This window comes from Rhinopithecus roxellana, chromosome 14, assembly GCF_007565055.1.
Source record: "Rhinopithecus roxellana isolate Shanxi Qingling chromosome 14, ASM756505v1, whole genome shotgun sequence".
NCBI classification, from domain to species: domain Eukaryota; kingdom Metazoa; phylum Chordata; class Mammalia; order Primates; family Cercopithecidae; genus Rhinopithecus; species Rhinopithecus roxellana.
Window position 1 is genome coordinate 64,976,553 of NC_044562.1, and position 26,940 is coordinate 65,003,492.

Genomic DNA, 26,940 nt, shown 5'->3' on the forward strand with positions numbered 1-26,940 from the left:
TTGAACTCTGAAATCAACATGCTACGAGATGTCTGGGTAGTTGCTTTATGCAATAACCATACAAGAAGTATCAGAATAAGATAGACTGTCAGGGCTTTTGAAAAATGAGTTCATTTTTTTCTAAGCCAGACGAGGGAAGTTACATGTGTGAAGATACTCACTGAGTAGTTTGCTGGGGTTAGATTTGCTTTTGGAGCAGTTCAGGGATGAAAAGAGTTGTGAAGTGGTAGGAAGGCATGGGCAGTTTCATGGTGGTTGTGTGTGTTGGAAATCACCACTCTGGGTAGAGTAGAATGAATTGGTGTGTACCTACAGAATTGGTTACATAATCTCATTGTTCAGTGGTCAGCAAAGAGTGGCACACCAGTGTCTGTCACTCAGAGGTAGTGGATCTATAACAATTCTGGCTAGTTTTAACAGCTGAAAGAAAACACAAGTTCAGTTTTGATATATCCTGGATTAGTGCTGTCAAAAATGGAAAGTGTTGCTTTTACAGAAGTGTAAAGTTCGTTTGTTTTAAAGACATGATCTCGCTCTGTAGCTGTTGCTTAGGCAAGATGATAGCTCACTGTAACCGAGAATTCCTGACCTCGAGTGATCCTTCCTCCTCAGCATTCCCAGTAGCTAGGACTACAGACATGCTATCACACCTAGCTAATAAAAATATATATATATCTTTTTGTAGAGATGGGAATGATATTGACCCACTGTTTTTTCCCAGCAAGAGCATATGGTTTAAAGATTTTTCAGAATTGAAAAACCTCTTTTTAAAATATCTCAGCTCAAAAACAGAAGAGTGCTAGAGGCCTGTATGTGGGTATTCATCTTTTATAAAAGAGTTTGATAAGGTTTTCAAAGTGGAAAAAGGGGACATTCCCTCTGGTGCAAAGATGACCATCTGGAGATCCCTAAAATGAATATCCTCCATGGAAACACTGGTACCTTCTCACCAAGCACACCAAGCAAGGAAAGGCATGACCCTGTGAGCCCCAAGAGACCTGGAGACCTATAACCATTTCAGTAGGGTCCAAAAAGCCAAAATGCCAGACATTTTTTCTGGCTGGAGCTCAACACAGCTGGTTTTAATTCGGCTTACATCATACACTGGAAAGCATCTGGAAGAGGGAATGATCCTTTCTGTCCATCATCTTCTTCCCCTCTGATTCCACTTTCTGTCTCCAAACAGGTAGAGAGACTTTCCCATCTTGGGAAATCATTCATACAACAGCTTACCTTTCTAGGAATTTCTAATTCCACTTTCTCATCAACTTTCTCAATAAATGAAGATTCATTTCCTTTTCTCACACTCTCCTTTAAACTCTTTCAGTATAACATCAATCACCACCAATCTTGCATTAGTCTGTTCTCACAGTGCTATAAAGACATACTCAAGACTGGCTAATTTTTAAAAGAAAGAGGTTTAATTGACTCACAGTTCCACATGGCTGGAGAGGCCTCAGGAAACTTACAATCATGACAGAAGGTGAGAGATAAGCAAAGGCATGTCTCACATGGCAGCAGGCGAGAGAGAGAGAGAGAGGAAGAGCTTGTGAGTGAAGGAGGAAGAGCCCCTTATAAAACCATCAGCTCTCATGAGAACTCACTCAGCATGACAAGAACAGCATGGGGAAAACTGCCCACATGATCCAATCAGCTCCCACCAGGTCCCACCCTTAACACATGAGGATTATGGAAATTACAATTTGAGATGAGATTTGGGTGGAAACAGAGTCAAACCATATCATTCTGCCCCTGGTCCCTCCCAAATCTCATGTCTTTTCACATTTCAAAACCAACTGTGCCTTCCCAACAATCCTCCAAAGTCTTAACTCATTTCAGCACTAACTCAAAAGTCCATAGTCCAAGGTCTCATCTGAGACAAGTCAAGTCCCTTCCCCCTGTGAGCCTGTAAAATCAAAAACAAGTTCGTAACTTCCAAGACACAATGGGGGTACAGAAATTGGGTAAATGTTCCCATTCCAAATGGGAGAAATTGGCCAAAAAAAGGGGGCTACAGGCCCCATGCAAGTCCAAAACCAGGCAGGGCAGTCATTAAATCTTAAACCTCCAAAATGATCTCCTTTGACTTCATGTCTCACATCTAGGTTAAGGTGATGACAGAAATGGGCTCCCACAGTCTCAGGCAGCTCAAACTCTGTGGCTTTGCAGGGTAAAGCCCCCCTCTATGCTGTCTTCAGATACTGGCATTGAATGTCTGCGGCTTTTCCAGGCACATAGTGCAAGCTGTTGGGTCTACTATTTGGGGTTCTGGAGGATGGTGGCCTTCTTCTCACAACTCCACTAGGCAGTGCCCCAGTGGAGACTCTGTGTGGGGGCTCCAACCTCACATTTCTTTGCCACCCTGCCCTAGCAGAGGTTCCCCATAAGGGCTCCACCCATGCAGCAAACTTCTGCCTGGACATCCAAGCATTTCCATACACCCTCTACAATTTATGCGGTGGTTCCTAAACCTAAATTGTTATCTTCTGTGTGCCTGCAGGCCCAACACCACATCGATGCTGCCAAGACTTGAGGCTTGCACCCTCTGAATCAATGGCCTGAGCTGTACCATGGCCCCTTTTAGCCATGGCTGGAGTCACTGAGACACAGGGCACCAAGTCCTGAGGCTGCACACAGCACGGGGGACCTGGACCCAGCCCACAAAACCATTTTTCCTTCCTAGGCCTCCAGGTCTGTGATGGGAGGGTCTACTGCAAAGGTCTCTGACATGCCCTGGAGCAAATTTTCCAAACTTTTATGCTCTGCTTCCCTTTTAAACCTAAATTCTAATTTCAGATCATCTCTCTCAAGTTCATAGTTCCACAGATCTCTAGGGCAGGGGCAAAAATGCCACCAGTCTCTTTGCTAAAGCATAGCAAGAGTGACCTTTGATCCAGTTCCCAACAAGTTCCTCATCTCCATCTGAGACTCAGCCTGGACTTCATTGTCCACAACATTATCAGCATTTTGGTCGAAACCATTCAACAAGCTTCTAGGAAGTTCCAAACTTTCCCACATCTTCCTGTCTTCTTCTGAGCTCTCCAAACTGTTCCAACCTCTGCCTGTTACCCAGTTCCAAAGTCACTTGCACATTTTCAAGTATCTTTATAGCAGTACCCCACTCCCCATGGCACCAATTTACTGTATTAGTCCATTCTCACACTGCTATAAAGACAAACCCAAGACTGGGTCATTTATAAAGGAAAGAGCTTTAATTGACTCACAGTTCCATGTTGCTGTGGGGGCCTCAGGAAACTTATAATCCTGGCAGAAGGTGAGAGAGATGCAAAGCCATGTCTTATATAGTGGCAAGCAAGAAAGAGAGAGGAAGAGCTTGCAAGTGAAAGGATAAGGGCTCCTTATAAAACCATCAGATCTCATAAGAACTCACTATGATGAGGGCAGCAGGTGGAAAACTGCCCCCATGATCCAATCATCTCCCACCAGGTCCCATCCTCAACACGTGGGGATTATGGGGATTACAATTCAAGTTGAGATTTGGTGGGGGACACAGAGCCAAACCATGTTAAATCTGGTGTGACCTCATGCTGGGAAACAATCAATGGATTCACTGTTAAATACAGTAGCCTGTTCTTTACCACACTCGAAAATTAGCCTTGTTAATGTGGAATTCTCTAAGGGGCATAGCAAGAGTGATCTGTGCCACAGTTCCCAATTTGTTCTGCTCCACTGAGATGACAGTGAAGATTTGAGCAATATAGTTAACTCTAGAGAATATGTTCAAATTGAAAAACTGTAAGAGAAAAAGGGGAAAAAAAGGAGGTATCACAGAGGAGAATGGAAACTTCAACACCAATGGCCGAATAGGAACAGTTCCGGTCTGCAGCTCCCAGCATGATCGACGCAGAAGATGGGTGATTTCTAACTGAGGTACCTGGTTCATGTCAATGGGACTGGTTGTATAGTGGGTGTAGCCCACTGAGGGTGAGCTGAAGCAGGGCGGAGCATCACCTCACCTAGAAAGTGCAAGAGGGTGAGGGATTTCCCCTTCCTAGACAAGGGAACCTGTGACAGACTATACCTGGAAAAATGGGACACTGCTGCCCAAATACTGTGCTTTTCTCAAGGTCTTATTAACCAGCAGACAAGGAGATTCTCTCCCTTGCCTGGCTCAGTGGCTCCCACGCCCATGGAGTCTTGCTTACTGCTAGTGCAGCAGTCTGAGATTGAACTGCAAGGCAGCAGCCTGGCTGGGGGAGGGTTGTCTGCCATTGCTGAGGCTCAAGTAGGTAAACAAAGCAGCCGGGAAACTCAAACTGAGCGGAGCCCACCGCAGCTCAGCAAGGCCTACTGCCTCTATAGACTCCACCTCTGTGGGCAGGGCATATCTGAACAAAAGGCAGCAGACAACTTCTGCAGACTTAAACATTCCTGTCTGACAGCTCTGAAGAGAGCAGTGGTTCTCCCAGTATGGCATTTGAGCTCTGAGAACGGACAGACTGCCTCCTCAAGTGGTTACCTGACCCCTGTGTAGCCTGGTTGGGAAATACCTCCCAGTAGGAGCTGACAGGATAGGGAGGTGCCCCTTTGGTACAAAGCTTCCAGAGGAAGGATCAGGCAGCAATATTTGCTGTTCTGCAGTATTTGCTGTACTGCAGCCTTAGCTAGTGACGCCCACACAAATAGTGTCTGCAGTAGACCTCCAGCAAACTCCAACAGACCTGCAGCTGAGGGACCTGACTGTTAGAAGGAAAACTAACAAAAAAGGAATAGCATAAACATCAACAAAAAGGACATCTACACCAAAACCCCATCTGTAGTTAACCAACATCAAAGACCAAAGGTAGATAAAACCACAAAGATGGGGAGAAACTAGAGCAGAAAAGTTGAAAATTCTAAAAACCATAGTGCCTCTTCTCCTCCAAAGGATTGCAGCTCATTGCCAGCAATGGAATAAAGCTGGATGGAGAATTACTTTGACAAGTTGACAGAAGTAGGCTTCAGAAGTTTTGTAATAACAAACTTCTCCAAGCTAAAGGAGCATGTTTGAACCTATCACAAGGAAGCTAAAAACCTTGAAAAAAGGTTAGACGAATGGCTAACTAGAATAAACAGTGTAGAGAAGACCTTAAATGACCTGAAGGAGATGAAAACCATGGCATGAGAACTTCGTGATGCATGCACAAGCTTCAGTAGTCAATTAGATCAAGTGGAATAAAGGGTATCAGTGACTGAAGATCAAATTAATGAAATAAAGCAGGAAGACTAGGTTAGAGAAAAAAGAGTAAAAAGAAACAAGCAAAGCCTACAAGAAATATGGGATTATGGGAAAACACCAAATCTACATTTGATTGGTTTACCTGAAAGTGATGAGGAGAATGGAAACAAGTTGGAAAACACTCTTCAGGATAGTATCCAGGAGAACTTCCCCAACCTAGCAAGGCAGGTCAACATTCAAATTCAGGAAATACAGAGAACACTGCAAAGATACTTCTCGAGAAGAACAACCCCAAGACACATAATTGTCAAATTCACCAAGGTTGAAATGAAGGAAAAAATGTTAAGGGCAGCCAGAGAGAAAGGTCTGGTAACCCACAAAGGGAAGCCCATCAGACTAATAGCAGATCTCTCTGCAGAAACCCTACAAGCTAGAAGACAGTGGGGGCCAATATTCAACATACTTAAAGAAAAGAATTTTCAACCTGGAATTTCACATCTGGTCAAACTAAACTTCATAAGTGAAGGAGAAATAAAATCCTTTACAGACAAGCAAATGCTGACAGATTTTGTCACCACCAGGCCTGCCTTACAAGAGCTCCTGAAGGAAGCACTAAACATGGAAAGAAACAACTGGTACCAGCCACTGCAAAAACATGCCAAATTGTAAAGACGATTGATGCTGTGAAGAAACTGCATCAATTAATGGGTAAAATAACCAGCTAACATCATAATGACAGGCTCAAATTAACACATAACAATATTTACCTTAAATGTAAATGGGCTAAATACCCCAATTAAAAGACACAGACTGACAAATTGGATAAAGAGTCAAGGCTCATCAGTGTGCTGTATTCAGGAGGCCCATCTCACGTGCAGGGACACACACAGGCTCAAAATAAAGGGATGGAGGAAGATCTACCAAGCAAATAGAAAGCAAAAAAAAAAAAAGGGCAGGGGTTGCAATCCTAGTCTCTGATGAAACAGACTTTAAACCAACAAAAATCAAAAGAGACAAAGAAGGCCATTACATATGGTAAAGGGAGCAATTGAACAAGAAGAGCTTACCATCCTAAATATATATGCACGCAATACAGGAGCACCCAGATTCATAAAGCAAGTTCTTAGAGACCTACAAAGAGACTTAGACTCCCACACAATAATAATGGGACACTTTAACACCCCACTGTCAATATTAGACAGATCAATGAGAGAGAAGGTAAACAAGGATATCCAGGACTTGAACTCAGCTCTGCACCAAGCAGACTAATAGACATCTACAGAACTCTCCACCCCAAGTCAACAGAATATACATTCTTCGCAGCACCACACTGCACTTATAAAATTGACCATATAATTTGAAGTAAAGCATTCCTCAGCAAATGTAAAAGAACAGAAATCACAACAAACTGTCTCTCAGACCACAGTGGAATCAAATTAGAACGCTAGATTAAGAAACTCACTCAAAATCGCACAACTACATGGAAACTGAACAACCTGCTCCTGAATGACTACTGGGTAAATAACGAAGTAAAGGCAGAAATAAAGATGTTCCCTGAAACCAATGAGAATAAAGACACAACCAGAATCTCTGGGACACATTTAAAGCAGTGTGTAGAGGGAAATGTATAGCATTAAATGCCCACAGGAGAAAGCAGGAAAGATCTAAAATTGACACGCTAACATCACAATTAAAAGAATTACAGGGCTGGGCACAGTGGCTCAAGCCTGTAATCCCAGCACTTTGGGAGGCTGAGATGGGCGGATCCCGAGGTCAGGAGATCGAGACCATCCTGGCTACCACAGTGAAACTCCGTCTCTACTAAAAAATACAAAAACTAGCCAGGTGCGGTGGCAGGTGCCTGTAGTCCCAGCTACTCAGGAGGCTGAGGCAGGAGAATGGTGTGAACCCGGGAGGCGGAGCTTGCAGTGAGCTGAGATCTGGCCACTGCACTCCAGCCTGGGCGACAGAGCAAGACTCCGTCTCAAAAAACAAACAAACAAACAAAAAGAATTACAGAAGCAAGAGCAAACAAATTCAAAATCTAGCAGAAGGGAAGAAATAACTAAGATCAGAGCAGAACTGAAAGAGATAGAGACACAAAAAAACCCTTCAAAAAAAATCAACGAATCCAGGAGCTGGTTTTTTGAAAAGATCAACAAAATTGATAGACCACTAGTAAGACTAATAAAGAAGAAAAGAGGGAAGAATAAAATAGACACAATAAAAATGATAAAGGGGATATCACCACCGATCCCACGGAAACACAAACTACCATCAGAGAATACTATAAACACCTTAATGCAAATAAACTAGAAAATCTATAAGAAATGGATAAATTCCTGGACACATACACCCTTGCAAGACTAAAACAGGAAGAAGTTGAACCTCTGAATAGACCAATAACAGGCTCTGAAATTGAGGCAATAATTAATAGCCTACCAACGAAAAAAGTCCAGGACCAGATGGATTCACAGCCGAATTCTACCAGAAGTACAAACAGGAGCTGGTACCATTCCTTCTGAAACTATTCCAATCAATAGAAAAAGAGGGAATCCTCCCTAACTCATTTTATGAGGCCAGCATCATCCTGATACCAAAGGTTGGTAGAGACACAACAACAAAAAAAGAGAATTTTAGACCAATATCCCTGATGAACATTGATGCAAAAATCCTCAATAAAATACTGGCAAACAAAATCCAGCAGCACATTGAAAAGCTTATCCACCATGATCAAGTTGGCCTCATCCCTCAGATACAAGGCTGGTTCGACATACGCAAATCAATAAATGTAATCCATCACATAAACAGAACCAATGACAAAACCACACGATTATTTCAATAGATGCAGAAAAGGCCTTCGACAAAATTCAATATCCCTTCGAGCTAAAAACTTGCAATAAACTAGGTATTGATGGAATGTATCTCAAAATAATAAGAGCTATTTATGACAAACCCACAGCCAATATCATACTGAATGGGCAAAAACTGGAAGCACTCCCTTTGAAAACCAGCACAAGACAAGGATGCCCTCTATCACCACTCCTATTCAACATACTGTTGGAAGTTCTGGCCAGGGGAATCAGGCAAGAGAAATAAATAGAGAGTATTCAATTAGGAAAAGAGGAAGTCAAATTGTCACTGTTTGCAGATAACATGATTGTATATTTAGAAAACCCCATCATCTCAGCCCAAAATCTCAAGTTGATAAGCAACTTCAGCAAAGTCTCAGGATACAAAATAAATGTGCAAAAATCACAAGCATTCCTATACACCAATAACAGACAAACAGAGAGCCAAATCATGAGTGAACTCCCATTCACAATTGCTACAAAGAGAATGAAATACTTAGGAATGCAACTTAAAAGGGACATGAAGGACCTCTTCAAGGAGAACTACAAACCACTGCTCAATGAAATAAAAGAGGACACAAACACATGGAAGAACATTCCATGCTCATGGATAGGAAGAATCAATATTGTGAAAATGGCCATACTGCCCAAGGTAATTCATAGATTCAATGCCATCCCCATCAAGCTACCAATGACTTCCTTCACAAAATTGGAAGAAACTAGTTTAAAGTTCGTATGGAATCAAAAAAGAGCCTGCATTGCCAAGACAATCCTAAGCCAAAAGAACAAAACTGGAGGCATCACGCTACCTGACTTCAAACTATACTACAAGGCTACAGTAACCAAAACAGCATGGTACTGGTACCAAAAAAGATAGATAGACCAATGGAACAGAACAGTGGGCTCAGAAATAACACCACACATCTACAACCATCTGATCTTTGACAAACCTGACAAAAACAAGAAATGGGGAAAGGATTCCCTATTTAATAAATGGTGCTGGGAAAACTGGCTAGCCACATGTAAAAAACTGGAAGTGGATCCCTTCCTTACACCTTATACAAAAATTAATTCCAGATGGATTAAAGACTCAAATGTTAGACCTAAAACCATAAAAACTCTGGAAGAAAACCTAGGCAATATCATTCAAGACGTAGGCATGGGCAAGGACTTCATGACTAAAACACCAAAAGCAATGGCAACAATACCCAAAATAGACAAATGGGATCTAATTAAACTAAAGAGCTTCTCCACAGCAAAAGAAACTACTATCAGAGTGAACAGGCAACTTACAGAATGGTAGAAAAATTTTGCAATCTACCCATCTGACAAAGGTCTAATATCCAGAACCTACAAATAACTCAAACACATTTATAAGAGAAAAAAAAACATCAAAAAGTGGGCAAAGGATATGAACAGACACTTCGCAAAAGAAGACATTTATGCAGTCAAAAGACACATGAATAAATGCTCATCATCCCTGGTCATCAGAGAAATGCAAATCAAAACCACAATGTGATATCATCTCACGCTAGTTAGAATGGTGATTATTAAAAAGTCAGGAAACAACAGATGCTGGAGAGGATGTGGAGAAATAGGAACGCTTTTACCCTGTTGGTGGGAGTGTAAATTAGTTCAACCATTGTGGAAGACAGTGTGGCGATTCCTCAAGGATCTAGAACTAGAAATACCACTTGACCCAGCAATACCATTACTGGGTATATACCCAAAGGACTATAATGATGCTACTCTAAAGACACACACACACGTATGTTTATTGTGGCACTATTCACAATAGCAAAGACCTGGAACCAACCCAAATGTCCATCAATGATAGACTGGATTAAGAAAATGTGGCACGTATACACTATGGAATATTATGTAGCCATAAAAAAGGATGAGTTCATGTCCTTTGCAGGGACATGGATGAAGCTGTAAACCATCATTCTCAGCAAACTATCACATGGACAGAAAACCAAACACTGCATGTTCTCACTCATAGGTGGGAACTGAACAATGAGAACACTTGAACACAGGCCAGGGAACATCACACACTGGGGACTGTTTGGGGGTGGGGAACTGGGGGAGGGATAGCATCAGGAAAAATACCTAATGTGAATGACGAGTTGATAGGTGCAGCAAACCAACATGGCACATGTATACCTATGTATCAAACTTGCACGTTGTACCCATGTACCCTAGAACATAAAGTATAATAATAAAAAAGAAAGAAAAAAGAAAAACTGGAAGAAAAGGGCAAGAGTCACTATTTAAATGCCATCCCACTTTTCAACATTTTTACAAACCTAATAAACACATATTTTATAATTGAATAACTACATTGCATAAGGGAGAAAACCACCAATGAAAAAATCATCATGTGGTTTGATCAAAAAGAAAAATGAAGCTTAGAGTCTTTTGCAACAATACCTATGTTAATAAAAAGAAGTACGGAAATAAGAATACAAAAGGATCTAAAGTCATGGAAGTTCATATACATTCGGTGAATATGACATAAAAAGGCTGAATTCTCTCATGACATACATGCACACCAAGGAAAAAGAAACAATATTCAGCTCCCAGAGTACCATTTCAATGAAACCCAAATATTCTGGATTAATGAAGGCTGTCTGTGAAATTTTTGGTAAAGGAGTAGATCCCATTATAGAAACATGGAGTGGGATAAGGTGGATTTGGTGATGTGATGAGCCTCTCCTGAGAAACGCTTCCCTTCTTGGACACATGTCCATTCATCACTGTCCACAGCTTTACTGGACTTATAGATACACAGTCTTATCTCCTCCCTAGCCCCTTCTGCCACTTCTTGATAATTTCAGCATTCCAAGTAGAAGATTCATTTGAGATGCAACCATCACTGTGCCTACCAAACTTTGAGATGTCTCCACATCATGCACCAGACCCCAAATCCTGACCAGAAAATCTTTTGTCAGCACAGATCCCTGTCTGGAAACTGAACTTCATGTGTCATTCTCTAATCACAGACATCCATCCCAACTTAATTGCACCACTTCCACTGAACTGATTCAACCTCTTTGACACTTCTAGTGTCTGTGAGTGCTTAGGTCTCCTGTGGTCACCGCTCTATCTTTCGCAAGACGGGACCACTAAAAATTATTACGTCAACAATTTTAATTTGCTGTTGCATCATCTTTCCCCTGAAAATCACACAAGCAAAAAATCCAGGATGGATCAGTTCCAAACGTAATGTCGCTGTTTCTGCCCAGCTGAAAGACATGCACAACCATGAAGATGGTGCCTTTACAAACCAACAGTCTCCATGAGTCACACCAGTCCTTGTCCATCCTTTGACAAACATTCTTGTCTACTTCTTCCTCGCAGTGACCATTTAAAACCTGAAATACACTACTAGAGACCACTTAACAGTTTATTTCACTGAAGGCTATTATGAAAATGAGAAGCAGAAATGAAATCTTTGGAAAGATAAGTAGATATGGAAGCAATTGTAAGTAAACATATTTTTTTTTAAAGTGTTTTGCCTGGCACTTTGATTGGATGAAGGCACCAACACAGACCTGAGATAGTGGCTTCCTGTTGGCACAGTTGATGCCTCCAATGAAGATCATGTTGGGCATGATCGGCCTGGGGTAGTCCATCACAAAGTCCCCTCGGAACAGCCACACAGACGCATGGCTGAGAAGATCCACCACTGACACAGCTCTCTCAAAAAGCTCAGAGGCAAGGCTTGCATAAGGAGCAAAAACAGCATGGCAAATGTAGGACAGGGCCAGAGGATAGAGCATGTTCTTGACCCTTTGCAGGAATGTCATGTGGTCTGAATTGGTTGTTAGTAATCTAGGAATATAGGAGGAAGGGTTTGGACACTGTGTGCCCTTAAAGTCTAAATCACATGGAATGTTCCTCAAAAAAAACACAGTAGGAATCGACAGGTACTTAGCCAGCACCACCCCGCAGAAGTTAACGGGGTCTGTTAACACCACATCAAAGGAAGTAGCATTCAGGTGCCTGATCAGGGCCTTATTATGCAGTAGCTCCACACAAGACCTATGAAAGACCAAAGACATATTGTTCAAAATTGCCATACTTCTGAAAATTTTCTTCAGAAAATATCCTGTTTCAAAGCACAGTTGAGTGTGGCCCAGCACAAGACGATCAAATTCATCCTGGGTCCATGGAATGGCATAGGTTGTCAGGGTGAAAAAGTTCTCTTCTTTGACGTGCATTTTCACCTCCGGGGTGAGGACCACCGCCTGGTGGCCTCTGGAATGGAGCTCCCGCACGGCCTCCCGCATGCTGAGCCAGTGGCTGCCGTCAAAGGGCACCACTAGCACCTTCCCACTCTCAGCCCAGGGCTGGACACTGAGGAGGAGCAGCAGTCCTGTGGCCAACCGCGTCAGGGGAACCTGGAGTCCTGTGGCCATCTCAGCAGAAGCCACTGACAGCTGACTGTCCACCCCACGCTGTGCATCCTACCTTTGCTTTCTTCATCTTAATTACCTTGTCACTGAGCCACCTAGCAAATCATCATGTAATTGGAAGACAGAGTGCCCACCTCCAGTTAATTATTAACCATTAATCTGTCATTGTTTTTCACTGTGGGCCCCACACTGGAAAAGACCAATCATGCCTGTCTTGAAAAACTCATCTGACCCTGCGTTCTCTCTGGGGAACATCCAAGTTTACGCTCTTGTTTCTTATCCAATTCCCAACACAAGGCTGTGAACACCCATTTCATGTCACTGCCTCCTACTTCTCTGTTAACCACATTTATCATGCTGCAGCTGAGTTCTGAGGAGTCACCACTGCCCTGGTCCCTAATCATATGCTCGCAGCTGGATGACCCTATTTGCTAACCCTTAAAACTGTTTCTTCTCATGTATAAGTAACACAGCATATCCAAGAAACAGACAACATTGCTAAGCAAACTTTCTCTAGCCGGGACTGAGGAGGCTGGCTATCTGGTTTTGGTCATTTTTTGCACCAGGATATTTATTGTAAGGATCAAAGAGGACTCTCTATGAAGTGGCTGTCAATATATAAAAAGCTGCAGGGAGGCTGAGCTCAAAATGTGATGATCGGATTCTTGGGAAGGCTTTGTTGAGAATTCTCCATCTATCCCATGGGATAAGATGTGTTGCTGTCTAAAGCACACATGGGAAAGACAACCCTAGCAAGTACCCACGGTGGGTTCAGGGAGCTCCCTGCTCACCAAGGGACCAGGGGGAGCTGGAGCCTGGCCTCAGATCTTGCACAGTCTGAATTCCTCTTCTGAATGCTGAAGGCTCTAGTCTTTTGCAAGTCTGCTTAGAGACTAAAGTGTCCACTCACCCAGGCCTTTATTTCATCCTGAAGGTTATGGTCAGGCTTTTCTCCAAGTCAATCCAGCACCAAGTTCTGATAAGAATGGTTCCTCCAGAACAGAATGGGCTGCACAATTTCTGGGGGCCCTAGGTCAAATTTCAAGGCAGAGAATTAAATGTGTCCTTTCTAAGGGAGAGACCCTGAGCACTCACAAGGTTCTCAGGCCCATGAGGCTCGTCCTGCTCCAGAAAGTCACTCCTGCGTGTGCTCGAAGATTGCTGAGGCCTCCTTGTCCTGGTCGCCTCAGGATGATGTGGACAGGCTCTCTGGGGTGCGCACTTTCTATCTCACTGCCTCTGTGTCTCTTGCCTGGCCATGTCTGCCATTGCTGGTGAGGCTGAGGCTTCCCTTAGGGAGAGAGTTACTCCCATTAGAAGTCCAGATTCATAACATATTCCACCTTTGGACAGAACCCATGGGACAGGCAGTGAATGGAAGCATCTACCAGGGGGATACCCAGCTCAAGGGCAGCACATGCAGGATGGCACAGAGAAGGCAGGTCTGCAAGGGCTTTAGGAACTCTCCAGTAGAGGATGATTCCTGGGGAGTTGTAAGGACATAGAGCACTAGAAAGGGATTCTCAGCTGTGGGTGCAACATCTCAGCTTCTGAACTATTCCTCCAACCCCCTTAAAACTATATACCTCCTAAGCAACCTCCTGACGAGCCCAGGTGAGGGGTGGAACACGCTTAGGAGGGTGCTCTTCCCACATTCATGGGCTCCTGTGTTCTACCTCCAAGTAGTGGTGTTTTATTTAGACAGTGAAGTCATCTGATTCTTGTCACATGTCTGGGACTCCCAGACTCTGGGGAGGCCCATGTACCTTGGAAGATGGTGGTACTCCAGAGACCTAGGGGGCCCTGAGGATAGCAGAACTATGGGGAGGGAGGAGCTCCTGGTGCCTGGGAAAGAGGAGGAGCTGCCCAAGGCATCAGCTTCCAGGGTTTGGAGATGAGGAGGGGTCTGGGCTTCACAGATAGACTTGGAGCCATCTGAATATGTGGTGGTTGAAGCCACGGGTGTCAGTGAGGTCACCCCAGCAAAGTCCAGAGACAGAAAAAGGCATCCCGAAAGCCTGACCTGTGTGGTCTTGTTCCCCTCTGCCAATCTCACAGAGCTAAACATACAAACTGGAATCCCTTAACGTTTGTAAGAGAAGACAGAAACAAATCTTCACATCTTGGGGTAGACAAAGATTCCTTAGGGTACAAAAACTACAAATGATAAAACTTGCTAGAACGAACCTCATCAAAATCTAAAACTTTTGCTCTTTGAAAGGTATTGATTTTTAAAAATTAAAAAAGGAAGATCAGGAGAAAAGGAGATAATTGAATGGTAAGCTGATAGCTCTGAAGGCTGGAGAATAGAACTCTATGGAAGACAGGAAGAAAAATTTAAATGGCCAAATAGTGGAAAATCTCCTAGCTTTGAATACGATGTGGGTTTCACTTTAAGCTTCGTGTCTGTGGTAAGCAGAATCACAGCCCCACAAAAGTATCTACATTGTAATTCCTCAAACCTTGGAATATGTTCCGTTACAGATGGAAGAGTCTTCACAGATATGATTAAATTAAGGGTTTTGAGTTGGAGAGATCATCCTGGATGTCTGGGTGGGACAAGGTAATCACAAGGGCTCTTACAAGTGAAAGAGACAGGTGCAAGAGTGGGAGACTTGAAGACGCTGCACTGCATCTCCCTAAAAATGGAAAAGTACCATGAAATTCCAAAATGAATAAGGAAAAAGGAAATTTCTGTTAAAGCCACGAGCTTACATTCAGTAGAAAGAACAAGATTAAGAACAGACAGAATCAGAATGCCAACATCAAAAGAAACTATGAGATTGAAGCAATTTTGGTTTTTGTTGTGTTTTAAATAAATAAATAAATAAAAAACACAGGTACTGAAACTCCTGAGCTCAGTGATCCTCCCACCTGAGCCTCCCAAGTAGCTGGGACCACAGGCGCATGCCACCGCACCCAGCTTTTCATATTGGAGTTTTAAAAAATGTTTTCGAAACTTTTTAAACAAGATTTCCACAAGCCAAAGAAATTTTTATTTTTTTGAAATGGGGCCTTGCTCTGTCACTCAGGCTGGAGTGAGGTGGCGTGAACATGGCACACTGCAGCTTCCACTTCCTGGGATCAAGTGATCCTCCTGCCTCAGTCTACTGAGTGGCTGAGACCACAGGCATGTGCCATCACAACTGGATAATTTTTTGATTTTTTGTAGAGATGGAGTCTCAGCATGTTGCCCAGGCTGCTCTCAGACTTCTGGGCTCAAACAATCCTCCTGCCTCAGTCTCGCAAAGAGTTGAAATTACAGGTATGAGCCACCCACCTGCACACAAATCATTTTTAAACGAAAAGAGATGGAGAATTTAAAAAAATAACATAGGACTAGCAATATTGGTATCAGATAAAATGTATTTTAAGGATTATTATTTAATGATAACAGCAAACTATGTGAACAAAATACAAGTCTCAAACCTACATGCACCAATCTAATCATTACGTATAAAGCAAAAACTATTCAAGTACCAAAATAAAACTGGAGCGGAATTTGTTATGTAAGGGGATTTTTTAAAAGACATCCTTCCCAGAATTGGGCAGGATCAGTAGAGCATCTTTTAAAAGATAGAAAAATTGGCCCAGTGTGGTGGCACATGCCTGTAATCCCAGCACTTTGGGAGGCCGAGGCTAGTGAAGCACTAGAGGTCAGGAGTCTGAGACCAGTCTGGCCAACACGATGAAAGCCCATCTCCACAAAAAAATTTTTAAAAATTAAAAAAATAGCTGAGCATGGTGCTGTGCACCTGTAGTCCCAGCTACTTGGGAGGCTGAGGCAGGAGAATCAGTTGAACATGGGAGGTGGAGGTTGCAATGAGCCGAGATTCCACCACTGCACTCCAGCCTGGGAAACAGAGCGAGACTCATTCTCAAAAAAGAAAAAAAGGCCAGGCGGGTTGGCTCAAGCCTGTAATCCCAGCACTTTGGGAGGCCGAGAAGGGCAGATCACGAGGTCAGGAGATCAAGACCATCCTGGCGCCTGTAGGCCCAGCTACTCGGGAGGCTGAGGCAGGAGAATGGCATGAACCCAGGAGGCGGAGCTTGCAGTGAGCTGAGATCGCGCCACTGCACTCCAACCTGGGCGACAGAGCGAGACTCCGTCTCAAAAAAAAAAAAAAAAAAAAAATCGAAGAGACAGAATTTTAGTTGTGTCCATGGAACATTTATAAACATTGACCATATTGTTGTCACTAACTGCACAGGACTACGGAGCACTTGAAATGTGATTATTCCAAATGGAGATATGCTGTGTCAGACATACGCTAGATTCTGAAGACTTAACAAGAAAAAAACTATGTCAAATAGTTAAGTCATAATCTCATATTGAATACATGTTGAAAGGATAATATTTGGGATACATATGGTTAAATAAAATGCATTATTCAAATTAATTTCAGTGGTTTCTTTTTTGCTGGTTTCTAACATGCCCACCAGAAAAGTTTAAATTATGTATGTGGCTTACATTATATTTCTATTGGACAATTCTGTATTAGACCGTCAAGGTAACCTATTAAGAATTTTTTTAAGTAGTGTCTTCACAACAAACATTCTTATTATAATCCAAAATAACTACAGAAAATAAGAGGGAGATGACTACAAAATTATTAACAATATCAGAATTAGGAAACAGACTTACAGACAGTCACTGCATCAAAGGAGAAATTTTAAAACTGATATTTAAATTATCTAAAAGCAGTGAAAAGAACAGCAATTTTTACCAAAACCTAAGGGACATAGAAAAAGTTTTCTCAGAGCCCTCAATATTTCATTAAGGAAAATCAAATGTAAAGAAACCTAACATTCCTCTAACGCAGTTATAAAAGCAGCTACAAATTAACCAAAAGAAACTAGGATGAAATCATTAAGGCAAAAATAAGCTGCAATTAATGAAACAGAAAATGAAACAGTAAAAAGAATATACAAATTCCACAGTTATTTCTTTGAGAAGACCAATCAAATAATTCAACCTATCATAAACTTTAAATCAAGGAGAAAGAGAGGGAGAAAAAACATAAGATTTCGACTGTGGTTCTTGGATATTTGCAGAAAAATTTCAAATCTAAGGGTCAACCAAACCAAGTAAGTAAGGGTGACAAAATAACAAAGGAAATTAATGTAATAAAAATGATAATGGCATGCCTATCACAGATAACACATGATAAAGATTTTGGTATAAATGATCTTTCATGCACTCAGTAAATTGGCATGAACGTGGCAAAGGTCTCCAGGTGAAACACCTTGTTCTGCAGGAGTCTTTTAAACTCTAGTAATGATGATGACAGTTCTTCCTCTAAGAGGCCTGAGGTGATCTGTGAAAATTCTTCTTTATTCACTTGACCCAGAAACACCACAAAATCACGCAAATCAAGGGGTTTCAGTTTTCCTGTTCACTTAAAGGACATTCGTGAAACTCCCCAGGCCATCAAGTATATGCATATACAAAGAGCCACCAAGTGTCTGAAAGTTGTCACTTTACGGAAGCAGTGTGTACATTTCAATGTTGTAATGGAGGGGCTGGCAACGTGCCCAGGGCCGAACAGTGGGGCTGGACACAGGGTCGGTGGCCCAAATAGGGTGCTGGATTTTAGATGCACATGCTTCAGAATGCAAAGAATAATGCTGAATATCAGGGTTTAGGTGCAGATTCTCTCATCATTAAGCATACCCAAGTAAACAAAGCATCCAAATGAGCCATGGGTCTTGCAGAGCTCATTATCGGATTAACCCTTACATGATCCCCCACTGCCACATCAAGATGATCTTTACTGATAAGGAACAAATTGTTCCTAAACCTGAGGATGAGGTTGCACAGGAGAAAAAGATATCCCAGAAGAAACTGAAGAAAAAAAAATGCCTATGGCTCTGGAATAAATTCAGCTTAAAATAAATGCAATAAAACTAAAATAATAATAATGATAACAGATAATATTTATTGGGTGCTCTCTATAACAACATTAAAACCACAATGGTTAGGGTACCTGTCCTAGGTCACATAGCTAGAAAAATGAGAGGGAAGATTTGAGCCAGTGCAGTTCAGTCTAAAGAACATATTCATAGTGAAAAACCAGAAGAAAAGAGCCACAGTCACTATTCAAATGTCTTCCTAATTTTCCACATTTTTACAAATCTAAAGAACATATATATTTTTTACAGCTCAGTAACTACATTGCACAAGGGGAAAAGAAAAGGAGTAGAACAAATATCTTGTGGTTTGATCAAAAACAAAAATAAAGTTTAGTGTCCTTTGCAATAATATCTACACCAATAAAAAGAAGTACAGAAATAAGAATACAAAGGACCTAAACTCATGGAAGTTCATATAAATTCAGTGAATATGACAAAAAAGGGCTCAGTTCTCTCACAAGAAAGATGGTTCCCTCGCTGGGTACAGTGGCTCGTACCTGTAATCCAAGCACTTTGGGAGGCTGAGGCAGGCAGATCACATGAGGTCAGGAGTTCAAGACCAGCCTGGCTAACATGGCGAAACCTTGTCTCTAGTTTAAAAAAAAAAAAAAAATAGCCAGGAGTGGTGGCATGTGCCTGTAGTCCCGGCTACTCAGGAGGCTGAGGCAGGAGAATCTCTTAAACGTGGGAGGTGGGGCTGCAGTGAGCTGAGATGGGGCCACTGCCCTCCAGCCTGGGCTACAGGGCGAGACTCAGTCTCAAGAAAAAAAAAAAAAAAGGATGGCTCTCTCAATGGATTAAGAAACCAAACTCATTGGTGTGTGAATTTGGTTTCTCAGATCCCAAAGTACTATCTCAATGAAACCCAAATACTCTGGGTTAATCAAAGCTGCCTCTGACATTTTTGGAAAAAGAATAGATCTCACTATAGAAACTTGGAGTGGGATAGGGTGGATTTGGTGATGTGCTCAGCCCCTCCAGAGAAACCCTTTCCTTCTTGGACAGATGTCCATTCATCACTGGTCCCAGCTTCACTGGGCTGATAAGTTCACAGTCTTATCTCCTCCCTAGTCCCTTCCACCCTCTCTTGATAATTTCAGCATTACAAGTAGAAGAAGACCCTTTTGACATGCAACCATCACTGTACCTTCCCAACTCTACGATGTCCCCACATCATACACCAGACCCCCAACTCCTGGTCAGAAAAACTTCTGTCAGCACAGATCCCTCTCTGGAAACTGAACTCCATGTTTCATTCTCTGATCACAGACATTCATCCCACCTTCACTGTCCCACTTCCACTGAACTGAGTCAACCTCTTTGACACTTCTACTTCCTGTGAGTGCTTAGGTCTCCTGTGGTCACCTCTCTATCTTTGGCAAGATGGGACCACGAAAAATTATCATGTCAACAATTATAACTTACTGTTGCATCATCTTTCCACTGAAAATCAGGCAAGCCAAAAACCCCAGGATAGATCAGTTCCGAATGTAGTGTCCCTGCTCCTCCCCAACTGAAAGACATGCACAACCATGAAGACGGTGCCTTTACAAACAGTGTCCGTGAGTCACAGCAGTCCTTGCCCATCCTTTGATAGACCCTCATCCGTACCTCTTCTTCCTCTCAGTGACCACTGAAAACCTGAAATACACTAGTCCCCTCAACAGTTTATCTCACTGAAGACTGTTATGACAAAGAAGCAAAAATAAAATCTTTAGAAAGATAAGTAGATATGGAAGCACTTGTAAGTAAATACATTTTTTAAAAAGTGTTTTGCCTGGAACATTGATTGGATGAAGGCACCAATACAGACCCGAGATAGTTGTTTCCTGTTGGCACAGTTGATGCCTCCAATGAAGACCATGTTGGGCATGATCGGCCTGGGGTAGTCCATCACAAAGTCCGATCGGAACAGCCACACGGATGCATGGCTGACAAGATCCACCACTGACACCTCTCTCTCAGAAAGCTCAGAGGCAAGGCTTGCATAAGGGGCAGAAAGAGCATGGCAAATGTAGGACAGGGCCAGAGGATAGAGCATGTTCTTGACCCTTTGCAGGAATGTCATGTGGTCTGAATTGGTCGTTAGTAACTTAGGAATATAGGAGGAAGGATTTGGACATTGTGTGCCCTTAAAGTCTAAGTCACATGGAATGGTCCTCAAAAAAAACACAGTAGGAATCGACAGGTACTTAGCTAGCACCACCCCACAGAGGTTAACCGGGTCTGTTAACACCACATCAAAGGAAGTAGCATTCAGGTGCCTGATCAGGGCCTCATTATGCAGTAGCTCCACACAAGACCTATGAAAGACCACAGACATATTGCTCATAATTGCCATACTTCTTGAATATCTCTTCAGAAGATGTTCTGTTTCAAAGAACCATTGAGTGTGGCCCAGCACAAGACGATCAAATTCATCCTGGGTCCATGGAATGGCATACGTTGTCAGGGTGAAAAAGTTCTCTTCTTTGATGTGCATATTCACCTCCGGGGTGAGGACCACCGCCTGGTGGCCTCTGGCATGGAGCTCCCGCACGGCCTCCCGCATGCTGAGCCAGTGGCTGCCATCAGTGGGCACTACCAACACCTTCCCACTCTCAGCCCAGGGCTGGACACTGAGGAGAAGCAGCAGTCCTGTGGTCAGCTGTGGCAGGGGAACCTGGAGTCCTGTGGCCATCTCAGCAGAAGCTATCAACAGCTGACTGTCCACCCCACGCTGTGCCTGCTACATTTGTTTCCTTCACCTTAATTACCTTGTCACTGAGCCACCCAGCAAATCAACATGTAATTGGAAGACAGAGTGCCCTCCTCCAGTTACTCATTACCTGTTCGTTAATCTAACATTGCCTTTCATTATGGGCCCCACCCTGGGAAAGACCGATCACTCCTATCTTGAAAAACTCATCTGACCCTGCGCTCACTCTGGGGAACATCCAAGTTCAAGCTCTTGTTTCTCATTCAATTCCCAACACAAGGCTGTGAACACCCATTTCATGTCACTGCCTCCTACTTCTCTGTTAACCACGTTTATCAGGCTGCAGCTGAGGTCTGAGGAGTCACCACTGCCCTAGTCCCCAACCACATGTTCTCTGCTGGATGTGACCCTATTTGCTAACTCTTAAAACTCTTTCTTCTCATATATGAGTAACACAGCACATCTAAAAAAGGTACAACATTGCTAAGCCAGCTTTCTCTAGCAGGGACTGGGGAGGCTGGCTATCTGGTTTTGGTCTTTTTTCACACAAGGATGTTTCTTACAAGGATGAAAGAGGACTCTCTATGAAGTGGCTGGCAATATTTTAAAAAGCTGCAGGAAGGTTGAGCTCAAGATGTGATGATCGGATTCTTGGGAAGGCTTTGTTGAGAATTCTCCATCTACATCATGGAATAAGAGGTGTTGCTGTCTAAAGCACACATGGGAAAGACAACCCTAGCAAGTACCCACGGTGGGTTCAGGGAGCTCCCTGCTCACCAAGGGATCAGGGGGAGCTGGAGCCTGGCCTCTAATCTTGCAGAGTCTGAATTGCTCTTCTGAATGCTGAAGGCTCTAGTCTTCTGCAAGTCTGCTTAGAGACTAAAGTGTCCATTCATCCAGGCCTTTATTTCATCCTGAAGGTTATGATCACACTTTTCTCCAAGTCAATCCAGCACCAAGTTCTGATAAGAATGGTTCCTCCAGAACAGAATGGGCTGCACAATTTGTGGGGAACCTAGGTCAAATTTCAACGTGGAGAATTAAATGTGTGCCTTTCTAAGGGAGAGACCCTGAGCACTCACAACGGTCTCATGCCCATGAGGCTCATCCTGCTGCAGAAAGTCACTCCTACATGTGCTCGCAAGATTGCTGATGCTTCCTTGTCCTGGTCACCCCAGGATGAGGTGGGCAGGCTCTCTGGGCTGGGCACATTTTCCATCTCACTTCCTCTGTGTCTACATGCCTGGCTGTGTCTGCCATTGCTGGTGAGGCTGAGGCTTCCCTTAGGCAGGAAGTTACCCCCATTAGAAGTCCACATTGATAACAGATTCCACCTTTGGACAGAACCCATGGGACAGGCAGTGAATAGATGCATCCATCAGAGGGACACCTAGCTCAAGGGTGGCATATGCAGGACGGCACAGAGAGGGCAGGTCTGTAAGGGCTTGATGACTCCCCAGGGGAGGACGACTTCTGGGGATTTGTGAGGACACAGAGTGCTACAAAGGGATTCTCAGCTGTGGGTGCAACATCTCAGCCTCTGAATTATTCCTCCAACCCCCTTAAAACTGTGTGCCTCCTAAGCACCCTCCTGATGAGCCCAGGATGAGAGTGGAACATGCCTGGGAGGGTGCTCTTGCCACATTCAAGTGGCTCCCCTGTTCTATCTCCATGTAGTGGTGTTTTATTTAGACAGTGATGCCATCTCATTTCTAGTTACATGTCTGGCACTCCTAGACCCTGAGGAGGCCCACGTATCGTGGAAGATGGTGGTGCCTTCAGAGACATGGGGACCCTGAGGAGAGAAGCACTGTGGGGAGGGAGAAGCTCACATTCCTGGTGCCTGGAAAATAGGAGGAGCTGCCCAAGGCATCAGCTTCCAGGGTCTGGAGATGAAGAGGGGTCTGGGCTGCACAGATAGACTTGGAGCCATCAGCATATGTGGTGGTTGAAGCCATGGGTGTCAGTGAGGTCACCCCAGCAAAGTCCAGAGACAGAAAAAGGCATCCCGAAAACCTGACCGAGTGATCCAGTTCCCCTCTGCCAATCTCACAGAGCTAAACATACAAACTGGAATCCTTTAATGTTTTTAAGAGAATGTAAAAACTATATCTTGAGGTAGACAAAGCATCCTTAGGGTACAAAAAGTACAAACGATAAAAACTTCACTAGAATAAACCTCATCAAATTCTAAAATTTTTGCTCTTTGAAAGTATTGTTTTTAAAAAATAAAAAAAAGGAAGATAAGGAGAAAAGGAGATAATTGAATGGTAAGCTGATAGCTCTGAAACCTGGAGAATAGAAGACTATGGAGAACAGGAACAAAAATTAAATTTAAATGGCCATATAGAGGAAAACCTCCAAGCTTTGAATAAGATGTGGGTTTCACTTTAAGCTTAGTGTCTGCGGTAGGCAGAATCACAGCCCTGCAAAAGTATCTACACTGTAGTAGCTCAAACCTGGGAATGTATTCCATTACAGGTGGAAGAAACTTTACAGATGTGATTTAATTAAGGGTTTTGACATGGGGAGATTATCCTGGATGTCTGGGTGGGACAATGTAATCACAAGGGCTCTTACAAGTGAAAGAGACAGATGTAAGAATTGGAGACTTGAAGATGCTGCACTGTGTCTCCATGGAAATGGAAAAGTGCCATGGAATTCCAAAATTAAGAAGGAAAAAGGAAATTTCTGTTAAAGGATTGAGCTTACACTCAATGGAAAGAATACAATTATGGACAGAATCAGAATGCTGACATCAAAAGAAATTATCAGATTAAAGTCATTTTGGGTTTTCTTGTGTTTTCAATCAATCAAACAATCAACAAACCACAGGAGCTGAAACACCTGAGCCTCCCAAGTAGCTGGGACCACAGGCACATGCCACTGCACCCAGCTTTTCACATTAGAATTTTAAAAAATGTTTTCTAAACTTTAAAACAAGATTTTCACATTCCAAAGAAATTTTTATTTTTTGGAGATGGGGCCTCGCTCTGTCACCCAGGCTGGAGTGAGGTGGAGTGAACATGGCACACCTCTACCTCCTGCAGCCTCCACCTCCTGGGATCAAGTGATCCTCCTGCCTCAGCCTCCCGAGTAGCTGGGACCACAAGCGTGCGCCAACACAACTGGATAATGTTTTAATTTTTTTCTAGAGATGGAGTCTCAGCATGTTGCCCAGGCTGCTCTCAGACTCCTGGGCTCAAGCAATCCTCCTCAGTCTCCCAAAGGGCGGAAATCACAGGTGTGAGCCACCCACTTGCACACAAATTATTTTCAAATTAAAAGAGATGGGGAATTCAAAAAATAACATAGGAGTAGCAATACTGATATCAGATAAAATGTATTTTAAGGATTATTATTTAATGATAACAGCAAACTATGTGAAGAAAATACAAGTCTCAAACCTACATGCACCAATGGAATCACTATGTAAAGCAAAAACTATTTAAGAACCGAACTGTAACTTGAGCAGAATTTGTTATATATGGGGATTTTTTTAAAGACGCCTTCACAGAATTGGGCAGATTCAGTAGAGGGTCTTCTCAAAGATAGAAAAACTGCCTAGGTGTGGTGGCTGATGCCTGTAATCCCAGCACTTTGGGAGGCCGAGACGAGTGAATCACTTGAGATCAGGCATTCGAGATCAGCCTGGCCAACATGATGAAACTCCATCTCCATAAAAAATACAATACAAAAAAAAAAATTAGCTGGACATGGTGCCATGCACCTGTAGTTCCAGCTACTTGGGAGGCTGAGGCAGAAGAATCGGTTGAACCTGAGAGGTGGAGGTTGCAATGAGCTGAGATCCCACCACTGCACTCCAGACTGGGTGACAGAGTGAGACTCTATCTCAAAAGAAAAAAAAAAAGATAGAATAATTGAAAAGACAGAATTTTAGTTTTGTCCATGGAACATTTATAAACATTGACCATATTGTGGTCACTAACTACATATGACTATTAAGCACTTGAAATGTGGCTATTCCAAATTGAGATATGCTGTAAGTGTCAACTATATGCTAGAGTTTGAAGACTTAACAACAAAAAAAAACTATATTCAATATTTAAGTATTAATTTTATATTGAATACATGTTGAAAGGATATTTGGGATACATCTGGTTAAATAAAATGCATATTCAAATTAATTTCAGTGGTTTTCTCTGGTGTCTAACATGCCCGCTAGAAAAGTTTAAATTATGTATGTGGTTTACATGATACTTCTATTAGACAATTCTGTATTAGACCATGAAGTTAACCTATTAAGAATTTTTTTTAAGTAGCCTCTTCACAAGAAACATTCTCCTATTATAATCCAAAATTCCCTCTCTGGAAACTGAAATCTGTGTTTCATTCTCTGATCACAGACATCCATTGCACCTACATTGACCCAATTCCACTGAACTGAGTCAACCTCTTTGAAACTTCTGCTTCCTCTGAGTGCTTAGGTCTGCTGTGGTCACCTCTCTGTCTTTTGCAAGACGGGACCACTAAAAATTATCACATCAACAATTGTAAATTGCTATTCCTTCATCCTTTCTACTGAAAATCTTGCAGCATGATTTGGATGGATTAGTTCTCAATGTAGTGTCCCTGCTCCTGTCTAGATGAGGCACATCCACAACCATGAAGATGGTGCCTTTACAAATGAGCAGTCTCTGTGAGTCACACCACTCCTTGACCATTCTTTGACAGATCCTCGTCCCTGCCTCTCCTTCCTCTCCGTGGCCATTGAACTGCCTGAACTGCACTACCATTGATCCTTTAAAACTTTATCTCACTGAAGACTATTACAACAATGAGAAGCAGAAATGAAATCTTTGGAAAGATAAGTAGATAGAGAAGCAATTGTAAGTAAATACATTTTTTTTAAAGTGTTTTGCTTGGAACATTGATTGGATGAAGGCACAGATACAGACCTGAGATATCTCAGGCACAGTTGATGCCCCCAATGAAGACCATGTTGGGCATGATCGGCCTGGGGTAGTCCATCACAAAGTCCCCTCGGAACAGCCACACAGACGCATGGCTGAGAAGATCCACCACTGACACAGCTCTCTGAAAAAGCTCAGAGGCAAGGCTTGCATAAGGGGCAGAAAGAGCATGGCAAATGTAGGACAGGGCCAGAGGATAGAGCATGTTCTTGACCCTTTGCAGGAATGTCATGTGGTCTGAATTGGTTGTTAATAACTTAGGAATATAGGAGGAAGGGTTTGGACACTGTGTGCCCTTAAAGGCTAAGTCACATGGAATGTTCCTCAAAAAAAAAAACAGCAGGAATCGACAGGTACTTGGCCAGCACCACCCCACAGAGGTGAAAGGGGTCTGTTAAAACTACATCAAAGGAAGTAGCATTCAGGTGCCTGATCAGGGCCTCATTATGCAGTAGCTCCACACAAGACCTATGTATGATCAAAGACATATTGTTCATAATTGCCATTCTTCTAGAAAATCTCAACAGAAGATGTTCTGTTTCGAAGAATGACTGAATGTGGCCCAGCAAAAGGTGATCATATTCGTCCTGGGTCCATGAAATGGCATAGGTTGTCAGGGTGAAAAAGTTATCTTCTTTGATGTGCATATTCACCTCCGGGATGAGGACCACCGCCTGGTGGCCTCTGGCATGGAGCTCCCGCATGGCCTCCCGTATGCTGAGCCAGTGGCTGCCATCAGCGGGCACCACCAGCACGTTCCCACTCTCAGCCCAGGGCTGGACACTGAGGAGAAGCAGCAGTCCTGTGGCCAGCTGCGGCAGGGGAACCTGGAGACCTGTGGCCATCTCAGCAGAAGCCATCAACAGCTGACTATCCAGCCCACGCTGTGCCTTCTACATTTGTTTCCTTCGTCTTAATTACCTTGTCATGAGCCACCTAGCAAATC

The 26,940-nt window shown here is 43.0% G+C and overlaps 2 protein-coding genes and 1 pseudogene across 7 annotated transcripts in view; all 3 read right to left on the reverse strand.

Moving 5' to 3' along the window:
* Nucleotides 1-26,940, reverse strand: part of LOC104666351 (UDP-glucuronosyltransferase 1-6) — a 108,580-nt gene that overhangs the window by 38,802 nt on the left and 42,838 nt on the right. Inside the window, exon 1 of one of the 6 annotated variants that reach the window (XM_010368434.2) lies at nucleotides 11,586-12,452. The exons of the other annotated variants lie outside the window; for them this stretch is intronic. Within the exon in view, the coding sequence (XP_010366736.1) occupies nucleotides 11,586-12,452 (867 nt within the window). Of the gene's footprint in view, nucleotides 1-11,585; nucleotides 12,453-26,940 lie in introns of those variants that run through there. 6 annotated transcript variants of the gene reach the window in all.
* On the reverse strand, nucleotides 20,077-21,042 carry LOC104666453 (annotated as a pseudogene).
* On the reverse strand, nucleotides 25,990-26,839 carry LOC104666426 (UDP-glucuronosyltransferase 1-5-like). The gene is given in 2 exon segments (XM_010368504.2): nucleotides 25,990-26,328; nucleotides 26,330-26,839. Coding segments are annotated over 2 exon segments (849 nt in total).